Source organism: Leptonotus elevatus, chromosome 6 (genome assembly GCF_054856555.1).
Source record: "Leptonotus elevatus isolate MCC_2025b chromosome 6, RoL_Lele_1.0, whole genome shotgun sequence".
In the NCBI taxonomy this organism is placed as follows: domain Eukaryota; kingdom Metazoa; phylum Chordata; class Actinopteri; order Syngnathiformes; family Syngnathidae; genus Leptonotus; species Leptonotus elevatus.
In genome coordinates this window covers 24338366-24364148 of record NC_141244.1, presented here as the reverse complement: position 1 = coordinate 24364148, position 25783 = coordinate 24338366, and the positions used below count along the sequence as shown (strand labels likewise).

At 40.2% G+C, this 25783-nt stretch overlaps 4 protein-coding genes across 7 annotated transcripts; 2 read left to right on the top strand and 2 right to left on the bottom strand.

The window, feature by feature from the left end:
* The first annotated feature begins 382 nt into the window (after positions 1-382).
* Positions 383-5658, top strand: rbp5 (retinol binding protein 1a, cellular). Its single transcript, XM_086079292.1, has 5 exons — positions 383-529; positions 646-733; positions 1628-1812; positions 4043-4144; positions 4586-5658. Exons 2-5 carry the CDS (start codon positions 658-660, stop codon positions 4637-4639), a joined length of 417 nt encoding a protein of 138 aa, XP_085935418.1. The 5' UTR covers positions 383-529; positions 646-657; the 3' UTR covers positions 4640-5658.
* LOC147172896 (tumor necrosis factor receptor superfamily member 5) lies at positions 5652-13848 on the bottom strand. 3 transcript variants are annotated; one of them, XM_086079290.1, is made up of 9 exons: positions 11846-13186; positions 11583-11718; positions 11369-11494; positions 9977-10123; positions 9814-9907; positions 8649-8725; positions 8230-8337; positions 7290-7430; positions 5652-6296 (listed from the first exon to the last, which is right to left on the bottom strand). In XM_086079290.1, the coding sequence occupies exons 1-9, from the start codon at positions 11948-11950 to the stop codon at positions 6226-6228; spliced, it is 1005 nt and encodes a 334-aa protein (XP_085935416.1). In that variant the 5' UTR covers positions 11951-13186; the 3' UTR covers positions 5652-6225. The 3 variants fall into 3 exon arrangements, with proteins under 3 accessions (XP_085935416.1, XP_085935417.1, XP_085935415.1); XM_086079291.1 differs by lacking the exon at positions 11846-13186 and adding an exon at positions 13829-13848 and having other exon boundaries at positions 5656-6229; XM_086079289.1 differs by having other exon boundaries at positions 5656-6229; positions 11846-13182.
* tapbpl (TAP binding protein like) lies at positions 13441-21198 on the top strand. 2 transcript variants are annotated; one of them, XM_086079288.1, is made up of 10 exons: positions 13441-13507; positions 14108-14158; positions 14362-14420; positions 15184-15387; positions 15475-15744; positions 16361-16564; positions 16648-16815; positions 17858-17961; positions 18171-18396; positions 18465-21198. In XM_086079288.1, exons 3-10 carry the CDS (start codon positions 14369-14371, stop codon positions 18530-18532), a joined length of 1296 nt encoding a protein of 431 aa, XP_085935414.1. In that variant the 5' UTR covers positions 13441-13507; positions 14108-14158; positions 14362-14368; the 3' UTR covers positions 18533-21198. The 2 variants fall into 2 exon arrangements, with proteins under 2 accessions (XP_085935414.1, XP_085935412.1); XM_086079286.1 differs by lacking the exon at positions 13441-13507 and having other exon boundaries at positions 13792-14158.
* LOC147172894 (vesicle-associated membrane protein 3-like) lies at positions 20150-25783 on the bottom strand. The gene is made up of 5 exons (XM_086079293.1): positions 25281-25783; positions 23943-24069; positions 23696-23854; positions 23549-23600; positions 20150-22083 (listed from the first exon to the last, which is right to left on the bottom strand). Coding segments are annotated over exons 1-5 (357 nt in total). The 5' UTR covers positions 25283-25783; the 3' UTR covers positions 20150-22066.

Below are 25783 nucleotides of genomic sequence, written 5' to 3'. Positions count from 1 at the left end.
TTTTTTTTTTTTTTAAATCATCCCTTTAACTATTTTAATGTTATTTAAAAATAGATACGTGTCATTTAATGATATAATTTAATATTAACCAATTATTCTAGTGATTTTTTTCCAATGCCTTTTTTTTCCTACTTTTGTATTAAAAATATGTAGTTCTAAAATTATATTCATAATAAATAGCTGATTTTAGTCAGCATTTAATGTTTGTTTGTTTTTTCATAAGTGAGAACCTTTTGAATTTTTCATCACATTTATTCTAAGTCTAACCATCTTTTTAGTAACTTATGTTATTAGATCAGTGAGAAGCTTTTTCAGGGGGAGGGGTCCAATCCTCCCCCGGCAACATGCTCCTCCTTCCTGCTCATGTTCGGCTCCTAGGCTCCGCCCCCCTGGAGTGAAAGCCAAGAAGAGAGAAGAAGCCTGAATGAACCTCCTCCCTCCCTCCCTCCCTCCTTTTTCTTCCCTCCCTCCTTTTCTTCCCTCCTTCCAAACTCTGGCATGAGTGAAGAAAAGAAGCGGCGAGCCTTTTGTGAGTCATTGCTGCTTTCCGGAATCAACTGTTGAACAGCTCGGAATTCTCACTCGCTGCACGTTTTGTTGCCTGAAACATCTCGCAACATTTCACTTTGTGTTTTTGGAGTCCAGAACCGAGCCAGCATGTCCAAACCCGACTACTCGGGTGTTTTTCATATGGTGGAACAGGAGAACATGGACGCCTACCTCGCAGCTTTAGGTGAGAATTTTTTGTATTTATTTTTGAGTCATTGCATTTCATATGCTCACAAATGTGTGACGTCACAACCGCGTGTGTTGTGCTACTGTTAAAGGTGTGGTGGGGAAACCTGTGGCTTGTGGGCCAGATTCAGCCTGCCTGAGCATTTGATCTGGCCTGCTATGCATTTCCCAAAAAACTCAATATTATATATATTAGGATATTATTCATAATGATTTTTAGTGAGGACTTGAATTAAATTAGTGAAATTGTCTTCACGCTAATTAGTGATGCTCAAGACAAGAACTCAAAACCCTAAAAATCTATTTTAAAAACAATGACCAAAAAAAAAAGCATACCATGCTATACTATTTTTTTTCTACTAAATTTAAAGAGTGAAAAATCTTCAAAGTAGCTGATTTGGCACAAGCTACAGCTTACAAAACATGCCTGGTAAATAAATCAAATTTTAATTGGATTTAAAACGTCTGAAAGACAAAATTCGATTTGCTAGTGATGTTTTCAGCTTGTTTGTGTTTGTCTTCATTCAAAGAGGTTGCACATTCGTTATTTTTTATTTTTTTTTGTGAAAATAACCCCCAGCCTTGAATTTAATAATGTCATAATATGCACATTGGAAGATTGCTCACTTGAGATTTTTTTTTAAGTGAATGGTTATCCCTCTTAATAAATGAAATCATTCCATTAGATTTCTATTTATACCTGTGCAGTATTAACAAAAATGAAATGGCCCTCACCCTTCATTTCAATAATGCCGCAATCTCCATTTGCAGCTGCACATTCAAGGACTGAGCTCATCACCCTGTCCTCTGTGTGAACCCCCCCCCCCCCCCCACACACACACACACACACACACACACAGCTCTCCATTGAATTGCACTCCTCCTTCCTCAGACATCAACTTTGCTCTGAGGAAGATCGTGTGTCTGCTGAAGCCCAGCAAGGACATCAGCCACGATCTGGCCACGGGAAACATGAAGATCCGCACGCTCACCACCTTCAAGAACTTCAACATGGACTTTGTCATCGGGCAGGAGTTCACAGAAGACCTCGGCCCCGTGGACGGGCGCACGTGCCAGGTTGGTGTGGAGCATGGGAAGAGAATTCAAGCTGCAGGTGTGATCCAAGTTGGCTTTGTGCGCAGGGCCTCCTGCGGGGATTTTGTGTTGTAACTCCCTCCCGTGGTTCGACTCACAATAGGTAGCGATGTGTGTGAAAGACTCCCAATGAAAACAATGACACCAAATTACACAACTTTGGGATCCGTCTGGGACTCTTGAAAATTCAGCCCCTGAAGCCAGTTTCACTTGGCAACATGAAATTTGGTAGGCGTGTTTATCATGAGTGACCCCACAAAAAAGTCTCAAGAAGCCATGCTCAAAAACGCACAGGAAGTCTGCCATTTTGGTTGGAAGTGGCAATTTCCGTGGGTCAGACTAAAGACAAACTCCTCCTACAGATTTTGTTTAAAAAATAATTCAGCCCACGAAACCAGTTTCACTTAGCAACATGAAATTTGGTAGACGTGTTAATCATGAGTGACCCCACAAAAAAGTCTCAAGAAGCCATGCTCAAAAACGCACAGGAAGTCTGCCATTTTGGTTGGAAGTGGCCATTTCCGTGGGTCAGACTAAAGACAAACTCCTCCTACAGATTTTGTTTAAAAAAGAATTCAGCCCCCAAAATCGGGTTCACTTAGCAACATGAAATTTGGTAGGCGTGTTTATCATGAGTGGCCCCACAAAAAAGTCTCAAGAAGCCATGCTCGAAAACGCACAGGAAGTCTGCCATTTTGGTTGGAAGTGGCCATTTCCGTGGGTCAGACTAAAGACAAACTCCTCCTACAGATTTTGTTTAAAAAAGAATTCAGCCCACGAAACCAGTTTCAATTAGCAACATGAAATTTGGTAGGCGTATTTATCATGAGTGGCCCCACAAAAAAGTCTCAAGAAGCCATGCTCGAAAACGCACAGGAAGTCTGCCATTTTGGTTGGAAGTAGCCATTTCCGTGGGTCCGACGAAAGACAAACTCCTCCTAGAGATTTTGTTTAAAAAATAATTCAGCCCCCAAAATCGGGTTCACTTAGCAACATGAAATTTGGTAGGCGTGTTTATCATGAGTGGCCCCACAAAAAAGTCTCAAGAAGCCATGCTCGAAAACGCACAGGAAGTCTGCCATTTTGGTTGGAAGTGGCCATTTCCGTGGGTCAGACTAAAGACAAACTCCTCCTACAGATTTTGTTTAAAAAATAATTCAGCCCCCGAAACCAGTTTCACTTAGCAACATGAAATTTGGTAGGCGTGTTTATCATGAGTGGCCCCACAAAAAAAGTCTCAAGAAGCCATGCTCAAAAACGCACAGGAAGTCTGCCATTTTGGTTGGAAATAGACATTTCCGTGGGTCCGACTAAAGACAAATTCCTCCTACAGATTTTGTTTAAAAAAATAATTCAGCCCCCGAAACCAGTTTCACTTAGCAACATGAAATTTGGTAGACGTGTTAATCATGAGTGACCCCACAAAAAAGTCTCAAGAAGCCATGCTCAAAAACGCACAGGAAGTCTGCCATTTTGGTTGGAAGTGGCCATTTCCGTGGGTCAGACTAAAGACAAATTCCTCCTACAGATTTTGTTTAAAAAAATAATTCAGCCCCCGAAACCAGTTTCACTTAGCAACATGAAATTTGGTAGGCGTGTTTATCATGAGTGGCCCCACAAAAAAAGTCTCAAGAAGCCATGCTCAAAAACGCACAGGAAGTCTGCCATTTTGGTTGGAAATAGCCATTTCCGTGGGTCCGACTAAAGACAAATTCCTCCTACAGATTTTGTTTAAAAAAATAATTCAGCCCCCAAAATCAGGTTCACTTAGCAACATGAAATTTGGTAGGCATGACTATCACGAGTGGACCCACAAAAAAAGTCTTAAGAAGAAGCCTGAAAACACTAAGTAAATCTGCCATTTTGGTTTGGAGTTGCTATTTTAGGGTCATTTTTCTCAGGGTTCGTTCAAAGACAAAACTGTCCTTCAGATTTTGCTACATAATTTGAACCGCTTATACTGTTCTCGACTAATGGATGACGAAGGTTGATGTTTTTCGAAAGAAACCGAAAATATTCACAAGTTCGTGTCATTTTGGTGTCAGTTATATTGTATGTGGGTCAAATTTGTGATCGTAAACAATTCCAAAAGCATTATATATCAAAGAAACAGGCGCACCAACACGAAAGAGGGTTTGACATACAAACTACTTAACATGCAGAGTGTGTGCGCTGTTGTCCTCACAACATGTTTTTGATCACCCATCCACAGACCACCGTGAGCTGGGAAGGGGACAAGCTGGTTTCCGTACAGCGAGGCGAGAAGGAAGGCCGAGGGTGGACGCACTGGCTGGATGGCAACAAACTGCATTTGGTGAGGGGGGGGGGGGAAACAACACGTTACATTACGCCGACCTACAATCTTGTAATATTTGTTTAGCTTTTATTTTTTATTTTATTTTATTATTTTTTTAACATACCTACTGAGTAGCTTTGTAAGGATTTTTTTTCTATCCCAGCAGTGGGGAGGGGGTCAGAGCTAAGCCTAATAAAAAATAAAAAAAACATTTTTTTAAAAAAAAAGCTGTGAAAAGACGGAGCACTGTATAACCGGTGAAGGGTTTTTCAATAAGAGGAGCTAAGTCGGCAGTGAAAAGAGGAGAAGAAAGGATTGCGGGGTCAAATGACAGGGCAAAAGGGGGCGGGGAGCACGTTTTGTACACAATCCCATCTTTTTGTGTTCCAGTCTTGATTGTCACTATTAATTTAAAAACCTCCTTCATCTTCCCCTAATGGCCTTTCTCCTTCTCCGCAGGAGATGAGAGTGGAAGGCGTTGTTGCCAAGCAGGTCTTCAAGAAGGCCGATTGAAGTTTCTGATATCAGTGGGACCCCCGCCATTCGCGTGGGATAGCAAACAGCACATTTTCCTCAAGCTCCCCTAAAAGTGCTTGATTGCATTCATTAATATTTTAAACCTTAAATATACCACACACTATGATCCCAAAACATTTTTTTAAGTATTTCAAACATTTTTGTGCCCTTAAATGCAGTAAACAGCTATAACCGCCTGGTAAGGAAACAAGATTTACACTGCCTTGCAATGTAGCATTTAGCGCTAGAAAGGCTAGCGCTTCCGTTGAACTGAACCTGAAACTGTTTGATAAACACAGCGACAAACGCCAACTGGCGGTCACACATTGGTTTACTGACCTTCAGTTGTGCTGTTATTATGGAATTCCACGTCTTTTGATGTTGTTTAGTCTTAGTTTAGAGAAACTATCGAAGTTCTCCTGCTGTCAAACTCAAATTGAACGTGTCGGTTGACGCCATCTAGTGGTCCGGATCTGAATCACGTGCATCTTAAATGTTTTGCTTGTATCCCAAGACAAATAATTGAGTTGTGAGGGAAGCCACTATCTCAAAGCAGGACTCTAAATTTTATTTTATTTTTTGGGCGTGGTTACAGTCAAGGATTGTTTTGATTAAAGATATGTTTCAATACAGTGAATATCATACTAATTGAAGATGATATACTGGCATGGAAAAAAAATAATCGTAGGACTTTTTTTTCTTTTTGCCACGCTACAGAAAATTACAAATGAGTTTTTCCTTGAATGGAGGATTTTTTTTTAAACAATTTGGGTGCATATATAGGTCAATTTGCAAATCCTGAACTGTGGATATGCGTGCTCCACTGTAAACTTTTCTAGCCTGTATAGAAAATAGTCAAGGTACATGGATATAATGTGTATATATACAAAAAAAAGTATTCTGATGTTGAATGTTTGCATGTGATGGTACCAGATATAGAGTGACAAAGTGAAGGAAATAGTGCAGCTGTATGTACATGTTTTGGGACAGTACAACAATAAAGCAATCATAATGTGCTGGAAGTGTGTTCTCTCAGCTTTAATGTATTTGGCTTCACAAAAATATCATCATTTACCATTTGAGAATTAACATCCATTTTATATGAGCGCACAGTATTTTCGCAAGAATGGCGAAAATGAAAATTATATTTGCCTGCAAGCACTACTTGTGACATACATAGTTGCCATAGATTTTTTTTCCAGCAAATAACAGAGGATAAGTTCCAACTTGAAAACCGTGAATAGGAATTCGCACATTGGGAATCACAAAAGCACACTTTAGGATACCAATAAATACTGTAAAAGTGCTCAATATCTTGCCGTCAACCGTCACCTTGACAGTTCCGGTAAAAATCCTGCAGGGGGTAGCAGCGCCCACAAGTGTTTGTGGCCATGAATTTTCATGTAATTGTGAGGGGAAATCCATTTAACACGTGCGGACTACATTGCACTCATGTTCCACACCACTCGACCTCTTGCGGCTCCGAGAGACTCCTGTGGTACGCTTCGGTGCCATTGCGCTGGTCGGAATCGGTCTTGAGAGTGAGCGGAAGGTCCCCGTTGTGTTCCGTGCTGATTGCACTTTCATCTGGAGATTGACGATGATGATGATAAAAATGGTGACTCATCAGCAGCAACCGTTAGATTATCAGCCACTGCCCAGGGTGGAAACGGTGATTTATCATCATTTTAAGGCGGCGCTTGCCTCGAGGGTTTAAAACACACACATGTTATCGTAGCCGGGACGTTATTACTAGCAACGGGGCAGATGCCACGAACTTCCCACTTCCGGGTTGCACACCTCAGCGCTGTTTTTGGCCACCGCTGGCCACGTTCCAACACTAGCAGCCCACTTCACGAACGTATGAGTGAACGTGTTGCCAATTCCGGTTCAGGAATGATTCAGTGAGTGAACGTACTTTTGTTTTTGATAGAAACACACTCATGACAACAAATATAGCAACTTAACATTAACTGCGTGTTTATATTTTATTTTATTATTTACGTCCGTGCCGGCGGGGGGAAGGGGAGACGAACGGTTCTTTTTAATGAACTGATTCTAAAGTTTCAGTTCACTTAAAAGGACTGTCATGCCCATCACTACTGGGACGCGGCCCACACGTCGCAAACCAGAACCAGAAACAAAGCTGACGTGTGAAACCCGGAAGTCCCGCCTCCTCCGTGGCATATATATATATATATATATATATATATACCCCATTATCATGGTTTGGGGGCACGATGGTTTAGTGTAAAAAAAAAAAAAAAAACTTTTCAGTATGTGTCATGTTGCTCTCATTTTGCATTCTAGTCTTGACACACGACAGGCGCAGCTCAAAAGATCAATACATATCAATTTACAGTAATGATTGTAAAGTGAAACATCAGGGTTATAGATTTTTCATTATAGTTAGTTTTTCATCTGTTTACTTTTTAAATTCGGTTAATTTTAATTCGTTTTTAGAGCAAATTTGTTAGCTATATATTTATGAAAATGTTGTATTTAGTTTTTATTAGCGTTTAAATTGATTTAGTATATTTAGTGGGTTGAAACAAAAATAAGTGTGTCCCCTGAACCAAGTTGTTTTTTTTCTCGATTACAAAATGCAATATTTTGGATAATGGCCGTTGGTTGTGTTGTTTATTACCCATGTCGAGCAGAGTACACTGGCAGGCCTCTGTCACGTCGCTCTTGTGGCACTGATCAAAAGGTTTGTGAGTGTATAGGGAAGGTTCCAGCAAACTCTCCGTGATGGTCCTCACCTCAGGAACGGGAACGTTTGACCTGCCTGTGGCACAATTCATTTTTTTTTTCTTCAACTGTCACTTAAAGTGACTCAGTACTTTTACTTTCACCAGTCTTTAGTTACACAAGTATCAGTACTTCTACAGAGTGTGAGTGCTTTTGTCGCCTCTGCATAAGAATTACATCGACGCCGTAAATGTCAGTCAAAAGAACCGGCGGCACACATGTCGGACTCGGAGTTATTATGAGTCAGCATTGTTGAAGAAGTGCAGGATGTGGTTTCCTCTTTCACTTTGTCATGTTGCCAAGATTTCATGTGTATGAAAAGAGAGACGTCTTGATGAACAAGAAGATGATCACAACTTCTTAAAGTAATAAATAATCTGGTATGTACTGCATTTTCAGTTTTAAGAGTGTTTCAATTATTATGATTTTTTTTTTTAAATATATGCCCTATAGTCCTGTGGAACTAACCGCCAATGCAGAGTAAAACATTTTGACTAAATCGTTCAAACATAATGATAAGGTCATTTGAATGTACTGTATTGGCAAATTAATTTGAGTGTATTGGTAAAATGTAGGCTAAATGCTAAAAACATTAAAAAAAAATTCCCACAACTCCGCAGGGTAGTTAGTAAGGGTAGTTTTGCATGCACAATTGTGGCAATACTCCATGGCATTATGATGGGAAAATGCTATGTTTTTAGCATTTAGCCTACATTTGACCAATACGTTCAAACAACTTTGTAATTGCATTCAAATAACTGTTTACTCCACATTGGCACTTCCGAATGTCTTTACCAGGCAGACAAGCAATTGTATGAAATATTGCGATTACGCACCTGCTATGCAAAATTTGCGTTTGACCCTCCAGCACATCAGCCCTAAAACCACAAGCACGGTCAGCACAAAGCCCAGCCACAAGCCTGCAGGTAAAATCCACGGGCAGCCTGCAAAAGCAAAAGCAAACATACTGTTAATTATATGGCGGTAAATCCCACAACATCACAGGTTCCCGGTTGACGGTCTATTGCAGTTTTTTTTCTTCTTTTGCACTGCCTAACTCTTTTGTTCTGCCACCTGTTTATTTTGGGTGTGATTCCACTGTCACCCACAAGATGGCGGCAGACTAGTTTGCCACTGTGTAAAGTTGAAAGAAGAAGAGTGAAAACTGGTAATTCAGCAGAAAATGACAGCTGTTGGTTCTATCCTGGCCACTGAGAAAGCGGAAGACAAGAATTCATGTCAAAATGTTCCCCACCAGATTTGAAGTCCCCGCAGATGGCGTCGGTGGTGGCGGTTCCGGCAGTTTTCAGCACTCGGCCCAAGTCCTCACATCTGCCCGCAACGACACGCGATGTCAAACAAATACCCACAAATCAGATCAGGTGCGCCAAAACCTTGCAGTTTAGTTACTTTTTATTGTACAGTGGTTATCTTGCCTGTTTATTTGTATGAGTGGTAGATAGATAGCTAATGATGAGTACATTTATTTTGTTCATCTCACTGGGCTGATTTTGTGAACAGCTCTCAGTTTAGAATTTTGTTAATTGAGATGATTTTGACTGAACTTCCTCAGAATAGCATCAAACAGCTGCAACTCTGGTTTTGACCACACCAACAAACAAAAAAAGAGATCAGAACTGTAGAATAGATTTTTTAAATTCTGCTACTGGTCTATAAAACACTGAATGGCTTTGGACCTGATTATTTATTTAAATTAAAAGACATGCCAAGGCACGGTTCTTCTGAGGTTATCAGACTCGGGTCAATTAGTAGATCCCTGAGGTCAAAGCAAACATGGTGCATCAGCATTTAGCTGTTATGCTGCACACAAATGGAATAACCAACAGAACTGAAGTTAGGTCAAGTGTAAACAATTAACTCATTCACTGCCATTGACGGCTATAGACGTCAAAAATTCATTTGAACTATTCATATTAGTTTAAAACTTTTTTCCACTTTTGTTAACAAGAGTATGAAAACCTAGAAAAAAAATTATAGTACATTTTCGAACCGATATAAAATTTGTGATTAATCGTGAGTTAACTATTGAAGTCATGTGATTAATTACAATCTAAAAAAAAGTATCGCCTGACGCCCCTAATTTTTAATAATCTTTTATTTTCTTAAAAAAAAAAATTGTCTAGGTTTTAATAGTCTTGTTAACAAAAGTGGAAAAAAAATGTTAAACTAATAGAAATAGTTCAAATGAATTTTTGACGTTTATAGGCGTCAATGGCAGTGAATGAGTTAATGTCTTTTAGAGCATTTGTTTGGTCATCAGTTTTTCCTAAATCATGTTCTTGCGCTGTACGTTCCTTTAGTAATTTTAGTATACTACTTTGTTTCTCTAAGTCACTCAAGACAACACTTTAGCACATATTGTCTGAAACTCGTATCCTAGACAAACTGGGACGTTAGACCTGGTGTGTGTCTGGCAGGCCGAGTAGGAGTCGGACACGTTGCTGAACGTCCCATTCCCACACGGAGCGCAGATAGTATCGATGGCCCCGCTTGCTGTTAAGAAAAATAACATTTTATTTTCAAATGGAACTTGACAACTACGTAAGTTTATGGAGGGCATACTTTGAACCTTGACCCCTGAACCCGGAGGGCAAGAGGTGGCGAGCATGCAAAGTTCGCAGGGGTCACCGCTACAGAAGAAGCCCAATTCACACTTGCACACTCTGTCCTTGTTAGCCGCGCACTCCTCGTCCGTAATCTGGTGGTTGCCTGGAAGTAAGAAGAAGAACTATCCAATCTTTTCACAGTTGGTTATTTTAGCAATTATGCTTTTCAATCTTCCCGGAACTAGAACTAGAACACCGGCCAAAACAATCGATCAATTGGGCCAAATGGTCGATTATTTCCCCCACCGAAGTTTCCAGCGCTGTGAAAGTACCCTGAATGCACCATATTACTTGCGTAGCATTAGCAACTAGCAAGTGTGTAGCATATGTTGATCTGGTTATTTTGTTGTCTCTAAGCGTCCTTTAAGTTGTTTAATGACACCTCAGTTGGAGTTAACTGTAAAACTAAACACACGACGATAAGAATTACATCCAATGTATATTTAAATACAAAATAGATTTTAAAACATCGCTAGCCTAGCACTAATGCTAAAACCAAATGCTAACAGGAAGTTAGCATCGACTTCGGGAGTGTTTTTTTCTTTCTTTTTCAAATAACGAATATTCACACACAAATGCTGTGGGAACACATACCCACAGGTGAGATAACACTGCTCAAAGGCATAAATTATTCCCAACGTGTAAAAAAGTTATTCTAATAGACTTCAATCGCAACTTTCTTCTTTACTCAATTTAAGTGTGTACATCATGGATGCACGGCACCACACTGCCCCCAAGAGGCCAAAACGTACAGGAACAGTTAGTATATGTGTGTTTTTTCAGTTTCTATTATTTAATTTTAGTTAATTTTTTTTGTTTTATGTTGTCATTGTCCTTTCAATTTATAAAGTTGATATTTTAAGGATTCAAATACCTTCTTTTCCTCATAATTCAAGGATGCAAACATCCAAAGATTATTTTTTTTTGTCATAACACACATTTCCACATGACATGGCACGAAATACAATCCCTGAGGTCCCAGGTTAGCCTCGGTAAATCCCAAGACGTATGAAATATAACACGAGCTAAAACGTCTATAAAAGAAAAGGTTCATGTTTTACAGCAGTTGTAAATAAATAAGAATTGTTTTATTATTGACACATAAATCTATAGAATAACCTTGTATACTTCATGACATTTGTTGATAGGTACCATGGACTTGTCATTCAAAACAGAGAATCTTAATAGCAAAAGAATTCCTGTGGGTATTTTTTTGCATTATATATATTTTTAAATAATCGACAGATTATCTGTATTTTTTTTCCTGCCAAAAATCTGTATCGGCATCAAAAAATATACCAGGTATATAGAATCATGTTTTGGAATATGACTCCTGAGTGTGACTTACTGGCACTGCACGGCTTGCACAAATGGCAGCGGTTGAGATGATTTGTGGTGGCCGTGTAGAGTCCTGGTTCGCAGACGGCGCACCGAGTCTTCCCGGCGTCGTCGCAATCGGCTTGCACGAACCTTCCTGGCGAGAGTGAACGGACGTGCGTAAGTAAGTAAGTAAGTAAGGAGATCGCGTTCCGCAGATGCCGCGTTTGAGATCTCAAACTGACCTGCCGGGCAGCGATCGCAGCATTTTCCAGCTTTGCTCAAGTATTTCCCCTCAGCGGTGCACTTGGCGTCTGCCATTTCCACTAAGATCTCCGCAAGTGCCGTCTTCAGAATTTGCTCTCTCTCTGATGTGTGTGACTGCAAATGAATAAGTTTCCCCACTTTGTCATCCCACACATTGGAAACTCCCCTTTCATTTCGCAGTCTCATTAGCTCTTATTGTGTCTTATTTCCTTCCTGCCCCCCCCCCCGCCCCCCCACCAACCTGCAAATGTTTCCGCCGCTGCTGTGGGACCTGAGAGATGTTGTTGATGTTGGCTGCGTTGATACAACGAGACACTACTACACCCTTTTCCTCTTTGGCCATCATCGCCTATTGTGTCTACTGGACCCGTGCCGCAGCCAGAGAACCTGCACGCTGACCCCCCCACCCCCCACATCTTTCCCGTTATCCATATCTAGAGAATTTGACTTTCGTGTGCGTTATTTCGGGGAGCGACTGACATTCTCTGCTTGAGTAAAAGTACAATTGTCTGAAAAACAATTTGGGTAAAAGTACTCACTCAAATAATTACTCAAGTAAAAGTAAAAAAGTGCAGGCTCCAAAATATACTTGATGAGTAAAAGTAAAGAAGTATTTTTTACCAGATGTGTCCTCCTACGTCGTATACATAATTTGAAGTATATTAGCTAATGAATTGGCATGAGTAGACAGTTTGCTCTTGTAACAATCCGCAGTGTGGCACCGGGCCACAGGGTGGCGCCTCCTCCTTTTTGTTGGGCATATGCAGCACTTTTTTGTTTTTGGTTATCAATGTTTACGCGGTCGGCGCCGAGCTCTTCCCGCTGGATCCGGGTTTGGTCCAACCATTCTGTCACGACGAGGGGTTGGATGTGCAAGGAAGTCAGGCAGCAGGGAGGCAGAGGTGATCAAAAAGGAAGTGTAACTCATTCGCTGCCATAGACGGCTATAGACGTCAAAAATTAATTTAAACTATTTCTATTAGTTTAACATTTTTTTTTCCATTTTTGTTAACAAGAGTATGAAAACCTAGAATTTTTTTTGGGTACATTTACAACAGATATAAAGTTTTTGATTAATCGTGCGTTAACTATTGAAGTCATGCAGTTAATTACCATCAAAAATGAAAATTGCCTGTCATGATTTAAAAGAAAAAAGAAAAGATTATTAAAAATTAGGGAGACGTCAGGCGTTTCAAGACATGCAAGTGTCCAAAAGAAGATGCTGAGGACGGCTGTAATGTATATGCCAAGCCTGGAGTGGCACTGTAGAGGAGCCACAGGGAGTTAACGGAAAGCGTAGAAGAAGAACATTTAAAAAAGGGTTAGGGTTAGCCCAAAACCACTTATTTTTCCCCCTAAAGCTTTATTTCTCAAACAGTTTAAGATCCAAAGTGATTGCTCCCAGGGATGTACAACATCCTAAACTATATGAACATATTATAGTTGGAGGAAGTTCCTCCCTTTCATAAAAGACACTTTAAGTTTAAAAAACACACACACAAAAAACTCTCCCTTATTTCCAGTTAATTTCCAATGAACATTCTTTTGACCACTTTTGCGGTCACTAATTTCCACTGATTTTCAGACAGATCAAACCAAAGCATCTTAACAGTTTTGAAGAAAAACACCACCAGCACCACATTGTTGGTGTTTTTAAGGTCAAATCTGTATTATGTTCATTTTCAGCAGATCTTCTATAATTTAAAATTCCAGAATACATTCAGGCTTTGGCATCTCATGGCTAAGCCATAGCGGTCGCTTAGTTTTTTCACATAAGCAGAGGTACATGCACATGACTGTGGTTGACTACGACACGTGCCAAATGTCACGTGACATGCTGGCGACATCTTCTGGCGGCACAGCAGTGACAGACAACATGTGTTCTGTGCCGGATACACAGAAGGTGGGAATAACTAATAATTTAAGAGTTCGGCAGTAAACGTTTGTTCTGTAAATAATATATAAGGAAGACAAGTTGTCAATTGTAAATACATTTCTGAGTACAATTCTTTGAACATTTCATCATGACATGTCAATCCACTTATGGGGTAGATGCCACGGACTTCCGGGTTTCACACATTAGCGTCGTTTTCGGCCACTGATGGCCGCGTTCCAACACTCGCATCCCCACATCTGCGCCCTCCCGCCCATCGGCGGGGGTCTCAACTCTCAGAAATGCTGCAGAGTGCAGACAACTGAGACAGACACACTCGCACGGTCGCACCTGTCGACAGGAACGCGCAACCGAGGAGCACCAAGGCGGAAGCGCAAGAACTGGGACGCAGCCCACACTTTGCAAACAGGAAACGGAAACAAAGTTAATGTGTCGGAAGTCCCCCCCATAGGAATCGTCATTTCATTTGAATATTCAATTGAATATTCAACTACGAATATTCAATTGAATATTCAAAAAAGGAATTATATAGATTTAACAGTAGGAGGTGGTTCTCCGCCACGATTCCACTTTCACTCTGAGGCGTTTGTTTTGCACATGCGTCAACAGGAGCGAGACGGGAACCGTCAAAAGTGATACTCCTACTGTCTCCTGCCACAGGTTAGTCATTTTTCCTACAACTCAACTAAATATAGGCTATTGTGTCGTGTGACTTAAAAATAATTGCTTTAAAATACCGTGGTGTGCTTACACAACATAACATACATAACACGATGCATTTTGTGCAAATCAAAAGTGAAAGTAAATGTTTTTTTTGTTTGTTTTTAATGAACACATTTATTTTGCTCTTATTTACCCCAAAGAGACGCCATGACGGTGACAGGACTAATTTTGTGTGGATTCTTTACGACCTACGTGTGTGGTAAGATATTTTTCAGTCATTAGTTTGAACTTTTGTAACAAGACGATAAATGGCAACGACACCTACAGGCCATAATATGAACTTCAAGTTCATATTGACTGAGCACAAACTAAATATAAATAAAAACAAAACCGCCCTAAATTTTGGATGGTGGTGGTAACTCAAACTGGACTAAAGTTACAGGTATTTACAATTCAGTAGCAGATAGCCATCGGTTTTGTAATGTTATGTAATGGTAAACGGCATACGCATGAATATCAAATCATTTGTTCTAGGCAAAGTTACGTTCCAGATATGTGTTACTTTTGATTAGTCACAATTACTTACAGCTAATGATACCTTGAATGAAAATTCCAACTATTCAAAATGCAATTATGATTAGTCAGAAAGTTGTTGATGTCTACACTGTTAAGTCCAGAAAGTCGCAAACTTACCTTATAAGTGTTGACTCCGCAAAAAAACTGAAGTGATGGAGATTTGTGTGTAGAGAAAATTATTAGTTGGATTCTCTTTGTTGAGTGTAAAAAATAATTGATTAATCAACAACTATTTTAATAATCAAGTAATTTTACTCTATTTGAATAATCAAGTGATTTTACTCTTTGGGCCAGGCCATCGCTAACAATGAGAGCGCCACTGCCATCTACAGTAGTGGATGTGTAATTACACTTTATTCTAGTATGATAAAAAAATATATATATGATAGTAACAAGTTAACAACCCTATTTTATGTTATCTGTTCAATCAAAACGGTGTCATGCAGCGTCCGGGATTGCGGACGTGGTTCTGTCCTGCGAGTTCATAGAAGACTCGGTCGGACCGCACGCTAGCTCCGCCTTCACCAGAAGCCCGGCCACTCTCATCTTGAGAGAAGTCTTCATTGGTTCCGATGAATCCCTTGAAGCGCTGACCCCATTCATCCCGCCGCCCAACCCGGATGCTCACGCCATTATGATAGAGTCCAAAGGTTCTTCCACCCCCGCCACACATTTTCCATCTTTCCTCCCAAATGAACGGAACTCGGCTTTGACCGTCCCGCCTCCGTGTGTTGCAGCATCATCGTTCAAGATTCCAAACGTTGACATTCTGCTCCACGCCGACTGCAACGAGAAGGCGGTGATGTGCGAAATAAGCAGGTACGCTTCAAGCGACTTGAAAGAAAGGTCGGGATCAGACCATTTCCTGGTGTCCATCGATGTGGACGGCGGGGCTTTTGGCACTTTGTTGATCCTTCGCGCCGTGGCGCCGGCCGGCGACCAATCCAGCCTGATGCACGTCAAACTGGACCTACCGCTGAGTCATACTGGAACGCTGCTGACTGAAGGTAAAATGCAGTCAGTGTGTTCGTGTGTGACCGTGGACAGAAATATGCTTATATTGCCGGCAGATCCTGATTTTAAATATGTAAGGGTACAACTAATGATTATTTTATTAATCAGTTTATGTCTTGATAACTTTGAAGGTCAATTGATGAACTGAATTAAAAATAAAAACTTTTTTTAATTTCCGCCCCCCCACCCTCCCCCCAAAAACCAGGACATTACAGCGGTACCTCGGAGCTTGAAAATAATTCGTTCCTGCAAAGTGTTCAAAGTCCGAATTGTTCAACCTCCGAAAAAAATGTTTCCCATAGGAAATAATGTAAATGCAATTAATACGTTCCCATCTCTAAAAACAGAACATTCCCATTTTAATTTCTATTTATGTTTTTTACATTCACACCCTGAAGAGTATTTTAAAAAAAAAACTTACCTTTTTTGTTGTGGTGTGATGGCATCAGTGGACGATAAATATGCTATGTTAATGCTTTCTCTAGTTCAGCGCTGAGTTTGTGTATTTTACATTGGGCATATCGATTACTAAGCGGTCCTTGCGTGCGTTGCTTAACGTCAGGCACGTTGTTGAACAGCTAAGTTGACTTTTGCATTTTGTCTCCTTAGTGTCATTTCTGGTGTTTTCCACTGTCAAGTCTCTATCGGCGCCCCTGAGAGGCGCCAGCCTCCTCAATTGCGGCTTCAAGCATCTGGACATGTCGCCCGATGAGGAAGTTCACATCGAGTGGCGGCAACAGCATCGGGGACGAGGGCAGAACGTCATCAAGATGGTGACGAAGCTGAACGAGGCGGAAGGAGGCGCGGTGGTGGGTAAGTCTCGCGTCACGCCTCTCGACTGTTAAATTGGAAGTGAGGGCGCAGTGTTGAGAACGCTGCTATTTCCTGTTCGCCAGTGCATCACGGGAGCGAAAACTCCAACATGGATGCCGCCCAGGTTGTGAGCGAGGGGAACGCCTCTGTGACCCTGAGGAACTTGAAGGTTACAGATGAGGGCGCCTACATCTGTTCCATCACGATTGGTCCTTTCTATGGCCAGCAGGTGGTCAACCTCCAGGTGGTTCGTAAGTATACACGCACACACATACATATATATATATATATATATATATATATATATATATATATATATATATATATATGGGGTGTGCCCAAAAATCGATTCTCATAAGAATCGCGATTCTCATTTACTACGATTCAGAATCGATTTTAAATGTTGCAAAATCTATTTTATTTAAATTATTTTATACTGTTTTGCCTTTGTCTGTGTGCCTTTATTTGGAGCGCTTTTCATGTTGTACCCGGTTGGGCCACTGAGGGGCAGTGTGGTTCCACGCGATCTAATACACTGTTAAGTTGTAGCCACATTAGAGAGTAGAAGGAAAAAGTCACCATCAAGTTATTCCAATAAAAATAGTTTTTTTTTTGCAGCGTGGAGCCGTTCTTTTGAGTGATAAAAGTTCCCGCGAGTAGCGCGCTAATTAGCATTAGCGAGTCAGACTGGAGTAGATCATTAAAATGACTTAGCAAAAATCATTGTCAATCAAATCGTTTTGATTCAAAAAATCTTTCTTAATCGAAAATCGATTCAGAATCGAATCGCAGACCCAAAATTTTGACCAAATGTTTTCTCTAGAATATGCGCTTAAATCACAACATGAAAGTAAGCTTGTAATAGAATGCAGAGACTACAAAATCTTCAATTTAATCAAATTAACTAATTCAAAAAATTAATGCAACCCACAACAAAAACGACTACACCTCATATTTTCTATCAACTCCATAGCAACATAACATGTTTGCTAATGCCTGGAATTAGCAAGTTATTTTAGCAAGTCTTTTTCTCGAGGTCTACTTATTTGTGGAAAATGTACTTGAATAAATTTAATTAAAAAACTACTTTTTTTTTGTGGGTACTAATGAACAAACCTTGTTTGCAATCAATAGAGTGTTTTCTAGTATAGCATCCCATAGAAAATCTTGATTCTGAAAGGAAACTAAAGGTGCTCTTACAAACCTTTTATATATACTCTACACAGACAAATGTAATATTTTGTATATATTTATGTGCAGTACTTAAATTCCTCTGTTTTGCTCTTTCTGCAGAAGCACCAAGTGTTTCACTTTCGGAGACGAAGCTCGTTTTAAAGGGAAATAGAGCGAAGACTCTCAGCTGCCATTGTAGTAAATACTTCCCTCTGGATGCTCAGGTGGGTCGCTTCCTTTAGAAAATAATTATTCATATATTATTAAATCCATGTTCCTCATTGAAATGCCATTAATCTACTCTACCCCCCACATAAAACACCACAATTTTTTATTTATTTATTTTTTATTTTTTTATTTTTTTATTTTTTTTAATGAAGGTTCCTCTGTCCAACATCTGCATCAGTGTTTGACGTGCGCCGTTGTCCCTCAGGTGGAGTGGCTGTCAGAGTCGCCGACGGACGAGGAGCCCGCCGTCCTCCCCGATCAGGGCTCGCTGTCCAGCCACTGGAAGCAAGGCGACGGCACGTACTCGCTCTCGTCCCACCTGGTCGTGCCCGCCGACGTGGCCCCGGGAAGCCGGATCACCTGCAGGGTGTCCCACGTGGCCCTGGAGGCTCCTGTTTCCGTCAGCGTGCTGGTGGAACACCTGGAAGAAGGTACTGACTCGCTTATGAAATGAGCACCCGGATCAGAGTAAGATGAGCGCTGTTTTGTCGTTCCACAGATGACTACTGGTGGGTGTTGTCAATGCTGGGCATCACTGTGGTGTTCTTCTACCAACTCATCAAATAGAACCTATTTTATTTATGGCCTGGTTTGAATGAAAGCGGGTTGTTTGCTGTGTTTTCTATCAAAGCCAGACATTTTCCCACGGTATGTTTTTTGTTCTCGTTACAATCATTTAATGTCTGACCAGTTTATTGTAATTTAACGTCACCATGAAACTAAATCAATGCTTCTAGCTCCAATCAGTGGCAATTAAGGATGTGTGATGTTACAACATAAATTGTGGATTCGTTTTAACCTAAAATAGGTAAACACATTTTTATTATTAACTAGAGCACTACAAAATCAGTTTAATTGATGAAATAATAATTTTTGTTTCCCTTTTGTCCAAAAAATATGTGTGTGGTTTTTTTTTTAAACTAAAGCTCTGCAAAAATAGGTTTAAATGATTTTAAAAAACAGTGATGAATATTTTCCTTTCTCTGTGTCATGGATTAGGTTTTTTGTGTGTGTTTGAATCTCATTTTAAGTTTGTATATTTTTTGTATTTTTTTCCTCCAGCTTCCTTGCACATTCAAAAAATATGCTTCTTAGTAGGGATGTGCGATGATTTGGGGGGGGGGGTAATATATATATCACAAATATTTTTGATTCATGTTGATATCCTGATTAACTCATTCACTGCCATTGAAGGCTATAGATGTCAAAAATGAATTTGAACTATTTCTATTAGTTTCACATTTTTTTCCCACTTTTGTTAACAAGAGTATGAAAACCTAGAAAAAAATGTATTGTACATTTAAAAAAGATCTAAAATGTGTGATTTACTAGTGAAGTCATGTGAATAATTACAATTAAAAAAACTTAATCGCCAGATGCCCCTAATTAAAAAAAGAAGAAACGATTATTAAAAATTAGGGGCAACAGGCAATTACAATTTTTTATTTTAATTAATCGCATGACTTTAACAGTTAACTCACGATTAATCACAAATTTTATATCTGTTCTAAATGTACAATAAAAAAAATCTAGGTTTTCATACTGTTGTTAACAAAAGTGGAAAAAAAATGCGAAATAGAAATAGTTCAAAATAATTTTTGACGTCTATAGCCGTCAATGGCAGTGAATGAGTTAATAAACACGCTCACTCATTGATTTCAAAACTTAAAACGTATTTATTCCACTACCAAAACTAAACTTTAACTGTAACTTGAAAGAACAACCAGAAAATAAATTTGTAACCAAGTAAAATAATTATGTATTAAAAATAAAGTAAATAAATAAAAACAAATATTTTTGCTGTGCCCGCCTTGGCCTCTTAGGGGCAGTGTGGCACCGTACATGCATGAAGTACACACAAGAGAAGTACAAGAAAGTTGTGATTGATCTTTATAAATGCAGTATAACTCATTTTTCACAGATTCGGAAAAATACAGACTCTTGATGAATATTGTTATATCACCAGTCTTTTTGTGTTACCTTAGCGTTTGTGTGTATTATTATGTGTGTACATTATTAGTAATATTTATTTGTGAAGGAATATCACTCCCGCAACTTCTGCTAATTTTCTATTAGGGATCTAACATTGGCAAACAGTCAGTACTCTGCTATATAATAAAGATGGATGCTTTTGCATTTAAATAAAAAAAAGTTTAAAACAATAAAACACAATCCCAAGAACAGTTTTGTTCATCTCTTTTATTGGCATCAGCAAAATTGACAAGCATGCATTTATTCTTGCAAACATTTTCACCTCTCTGTTCACTGCCAAAATAATAACCTTTCGCAATATAATCGGATTGTTTGTTAGCTGCAGCGATGCAGAAATGCATGTTGTTGTTTTTTTTTTACCGCGATCCACTCGCAATTAGTCTTAGGAGGAAAATATCAACATCTTAACTATTATCTTAGCAGCCCCCCTCCGCATCAAAATATCCGGAAAGATGAGATCTAAAGGTGACAGATGCTTGTTGGAGTGGCGCGCTACGCTAGCCGCATGATGTTAACGCTTTCAAAGTAGTCGCGGTTTGGCACTGGTGAGGCGTTTGCAGATCGGGGTGGCGTTAAAACCTACGCAGTTTGAGAAAGAAAAGAGCGCGTACACGGGACGGGGGCGTTACTAGGACAAAAAAAGGTACGAGGAGCGGTTTTTTTGCCATGCGAAGAGGAAAACGAAGCTCACGACTTTGAACTAATGAGTGACAGGGCAGCAGCTAAAGAAGGGGCGGGCCCGCTTTTTTTGTTCACATTTGTTGACCTTTGAACCCTTTGTAATAATATTCTCATTTCCAACTTTACAGCAATGCAAGTGTGATTGAGAAAAAAATGAGGGAAAACAATAGCGACAAAAATGTTAGCTTCAGCTGACTGGTAACAAATAATATAACGCATGTCACTGGTGGGCTATTTTTAGAACAGGAAGTGGGGCTACTCATGTGGTCCTTGGGGTCAAGCTGGTAACCCCAAACTTTTGAACAGTAATGTACATGTAATTTTTCTTATACTATGTTCTTTTATTTCTAACATTACTCCATCTATTATTTTACAATTAATCAATTCACAAATTATTTGAATTACAATTTTTTTAAATTAATACCTTTTAATTAACTGACACTTTGCTGGATTAAAGAATACTTTGCACACGCCTGAGCTATACAATTAAGAGAGCATGTTCATTTTCTTTTGTAGTGCAATTGTAGAAATGTGATTAAATGCTGAACTTTGACCTCGTCCGTTCGAATCCTGACTCTCCTCTGTTACAAAACGATGACATCATCTATGGCTCTTCTTGTACCTTGCTGTTGCAATCGTGATGTCACGATCACAAACTATCGCCTCCAATCTCGCTGGTCAGGCCCAAATTTAGACTCACTAAAGATTCGGTTCAGTTTGCAGTTTGAGCTCCAAATAGTAGGCCTAGAGACACGCGCTAGTACTCGATATCCAATTTCAGGTCCGTGTACTAGTCCACACTAGTAACACAATGCACTAGTAGAACAATTGTGTCATAATAGTGGGGCAAAACTGTGCACTAATCAACAACCGAGAGCTACTAGTACGACGAGTGACATTGTAAAGATCTACTGAATTGAACATCTTGTGTGCTACTAGTGGTATCAGCAGAGTACCAAGTAAGACGTCGTCGTACCAGTTTGCCAAAAAGGTCTTCGAAATAGTGGGGGGGGGTTTAGTGTGTTTGTTTGTCTTACAAGTGAGGACAAAACGCGTACTAGTGTAATAAGCCTTGAGCTGGACATAAAATAAATGGAATCAACTACTACTTCCAGCCAAATGTTCTTCTCTCCCCTTTGCTGTTCCTTCCTCCTGCTGCGCTTCCTTCAATAATGCATCAGCAACGATGAACCCGAGCCGAGTTTAAGCTGAAGACCAAGCAGCAGGGAGGAGGGACGAGCAAGGCAAGGGAGAACAAAAAATAAAAAATAAATAAATAAATAAATGGAGACACGTGTTAAGCTGCCGTGATGTGTGAGGACAGACGGTGAAAAGGGGAGGAGTTGTTTTGTTTTTTCGTACGCTCTTGTCTGCCGTCCATCTTATCATCATTCTCAAGTCCGTATTCATCCTCGGTGATGGGCGGGCTCAGTAGAAGAAGTACACTGCCAATGACGCAGAGAGAGAGAGAGAGAGAGAGAGAGGAGAAGCCATTAGTCTAATGGGCCCTCACAATATATCACAAACACTCAAAACAAAAAAACAACCATCAATTCAAACATCAAAGCCATTCTTTTAATACACTTGTCTGCCGCAACCTTAAGTGCGTACACCGAGTCACCTCGTACTTCTATTACAAAATTAACAGAATTTTCCATGTTGGAAAACGTTCCTTTGGAATTAACAGCAAATGATGGGACGGATCAGGAATAAAAACAAGAAGTTATGAAACTAAAGTCAACTCAAGTTAATTGAGAAGTTGAATTGCGAGTTACTTAGTTAAAATGACTCAATTCTACCACGACTGCGTGCTGTTAGCTCGCTGGCTAGCTGCAGTCGCTAACTGTACACCAGGGTTGTAATAGTTTTGGATGTTTCATTATAGTTATTTTAGTTTGACTTTTTTTTTTTTTTTAAAGATAGTTAGTATTAGGTTTTACTCGTTACATTTCTACTGCTTCCGTGTGCCGTTAGCTAGCTAGCTAGCTATGCCTACAACCCTTCACCAGGGTTGTAAGTAATAGTTTTGGATGTTTCATTATAGTTAGTTTTTATTTTAGTTTGACTTTTGTTTTATATTTAAAGTTAGTTAATTTTAGGTTTGACTTGTCTCATTGTTTTACCACGACAGAGAAAAATTAGCCAGCTAGCAATGCCTTCATCAGATTTATTGTATTGGATTTGCCATTAGTTACCTTTTTAGTTTTTAGATCGAGTGCGTTAGTTTTCATTAGTTTCTACTTTTTTGTTGAAAATGTGTCCTTTTACTTTTTATTAGTTTTAGTGTTAGTTTTATTTTGTTGTATTTATCGAGTGGGGAAAAAAAAAATCTGATTTATTGTATTGGATTTGCCATTAGTTACCTTTTTAGTTTTTAGATCGAGTGCGTTAGTTTTCATTAGTTTCTACTTTTTTGTTGAAAATGTGTCCTTTTACTTTTTATTAGTTTTAGTGTTAGTTTTATTTTATTGTATTTATCAAGTGCAAAAAAAAAGTAACTAAGTATTGTGTAATAAAGTAAATAAATAAAGGGAGTAGATAAAGTTGAGTTAATCTTATAATCTTCTCTGCATGCCGCAATTTACAGAACGTGTCATTATTCAAATTACCGTCCGTCCACCGGCCGAGAGGAACCATGGGAGCCTGTTAGCTCGCGAGCTAGCTGGTGGCTCGCGCCTCTTAATTTGATGTGGAAAGCCCCCGCGCTAACCTGGTGGAATACATTCCTCGCCAATCGAAGCTTTAAGCGGATATATAAACATGTAAGGATGTTTCAGCATAAGAAAGATGTGCGGCATTTGATTGACAGTTGAGTTCAGCGGACGCGTCCGGTGGATGCAAAGGCTTTATTTATTTATATTCAAATTTAGCAGGGCAACATAAGGATGGCGAAGACTCATGTGTACTCACAGAATATTATTCCCACCACGATGACGCCAATGATGCCCATCATGATCATCATCTGAAAGGAGAAGAAGACGTCACCAGTGACAGTTGACCCGCGCTCGCGTTCCCCCGCGCTCGCGTTCCCCCGCGCTCGCGTTCCCGCGTGCTCACCTTGCAGTTCTTCCACCAGTACTTGTTCTTCAGCTTGGCCGCGCAGCTTTCGAACTGCGATGCCCCGGCTTGGAGGGCGTCCGCTCGGTCATCCAGCTCCGACAGCTTCTGGTCCCTTTCCAAAACTTTGTCCACGTTCACCCTCATGATGTCCACCACCTTGGCAAATCCCGGGACGGCAAAGCATTTGGTGATGAATGTTTTTATTTACTATTATTATTATTATTGTTATTATTATTGTGTATACCTCCTCGACTTGGGCCTGCGTCTGCTGTAGCCTGCGGTTGCTGGAGGTGTTGGGGGGCCCGCCCCCCGGGGCCCCGTCTGCACCGGGGGCTCCTGGAGCACCGGGAGCTACGGCATCTGGGGCGGACCTGAGAGGAACCGGATTTACAAACAAACTTGTGGAAAAGTCGATGGAATAATAGAGATGGGGACATCAGAGGACGTATGTTGTCCAACTTAAATTGATGTGGTCGTGGAAGAACATTTTTATGTTTCTTGCTAAAAATTTGTATCATGATTTGATTAGCGGTATGTCATTACGTTAAGATTTTATAAAGTGCAATATTATAGAGTGCTACTTTTCCTGCTAAAATAAACATTAGCTGCGTTTTGAGGATTAATGGCTTACTGTATATAATAAAACGATGAGGTGGTTCTACATTAATGTACGGTCTTGAATTGAGATTGACACTCTGAACCTTGAAGGCCCTCAAGTGGGATTACGATGAAAGTAATAAACTGGCCACTTCATTACTAGTCACACCTGCACAATTTATAACAAAAGTAGAAAACGTTGCATCTACAAGGGAAAAATGCTCACTTGTAATTTGGGCAGTCGTACATGTTTACAATAATAAACAGTGGCTCAAGATACTGCATGAGTCGTGTCTGCCTTTACATTTACAGCACAATCAAACCCCAAGTCGCAAAAATCTGTGGGTCACGGATGCCCCGCGCCGCCAAAAAATGTTTACAATTGCCAATAGATGCCACAAGATGGCGACAAAGCACTACAATGAAGCTCCTCAATTCACGTCAACATGTTTCCTTGGCCACAAGATGGCGCCATTACATAGTGATCGTATCTCCATGTATATTTTGGAAAAGCTTCAATGATGAGCCCAGTCGAGCGTTGGTTTTGATGATTTGCTAGAACCGAGCGGATATCTCACCAACTACGTTTAGCGACAAACGAAATGCGAAGAGCAGCACCGAGGCATTAAATGAAATTCTAATTTAACCTTAAACAAGGGGTGGGGGTGGGGGAATTATACATAATAAATTGTGCAGGCGACGTAATGTTGCTGGCCGGACTCTTTCAAGTCAAATCACTTTTGTAATTGTTCATTATTGAACTCAATTCAACAGAACGCTTCGCGGAACAAGGATGCTCAAAAAGTGAGTCCGGCAAACATCCCAATGCGTCATTTAGTGTTTTTTGCTTTACGTCATAGCAGAAGAAAAAAAAATCGATGAAATAAACAAGTTGAGCTTTCAATTCAAAACACAAACTCATCCAAAAAAATATAAATAAAAAATTCTAACACGAAATCAATCCAAATCCAGCATAAACACTCACATGTTGTATGCAGCTGTTTGTGCTGACTCAGCGGAGGAGGAACAGGGAGGTTCCGAAGTCTTAACGGTGAAGCGAAAGAGCAAGAAACCAAAGAAGAATCACACGAGGGGGGGTGGGAAAAAACAACAAAAAGCAGAAGTTTGTCAAAAAAACATCAAAGTGCCGCAGTGCAGCACAACCCCCCCCCAAAAAATCGGCCGAGTCAGCGAATAGAAGAAGTGAAGCTGAGTGATGCTGAGTAGTTCTCCTCAGCATCCAGCTCCTCCCCCACACACACACATACACACACAAAAAAGGAAGCAAAAATCTCCTCCTGACTCGATGAACAGAATTTCCACTCCGGAAGCTACGAAGATGATTTGTAACGTTTCCTTTCCTTCCTTGTCGGGCTTGTTTGCGCCTGCGCGGAAGACGAAGCGTGATGCGCGGAGCTGCTGCTGTTCCTGCTGCAGTAATGCGTCGAGTTCCTCTCCCACCTTTCCCCACTTGGACTCGGAGCCACA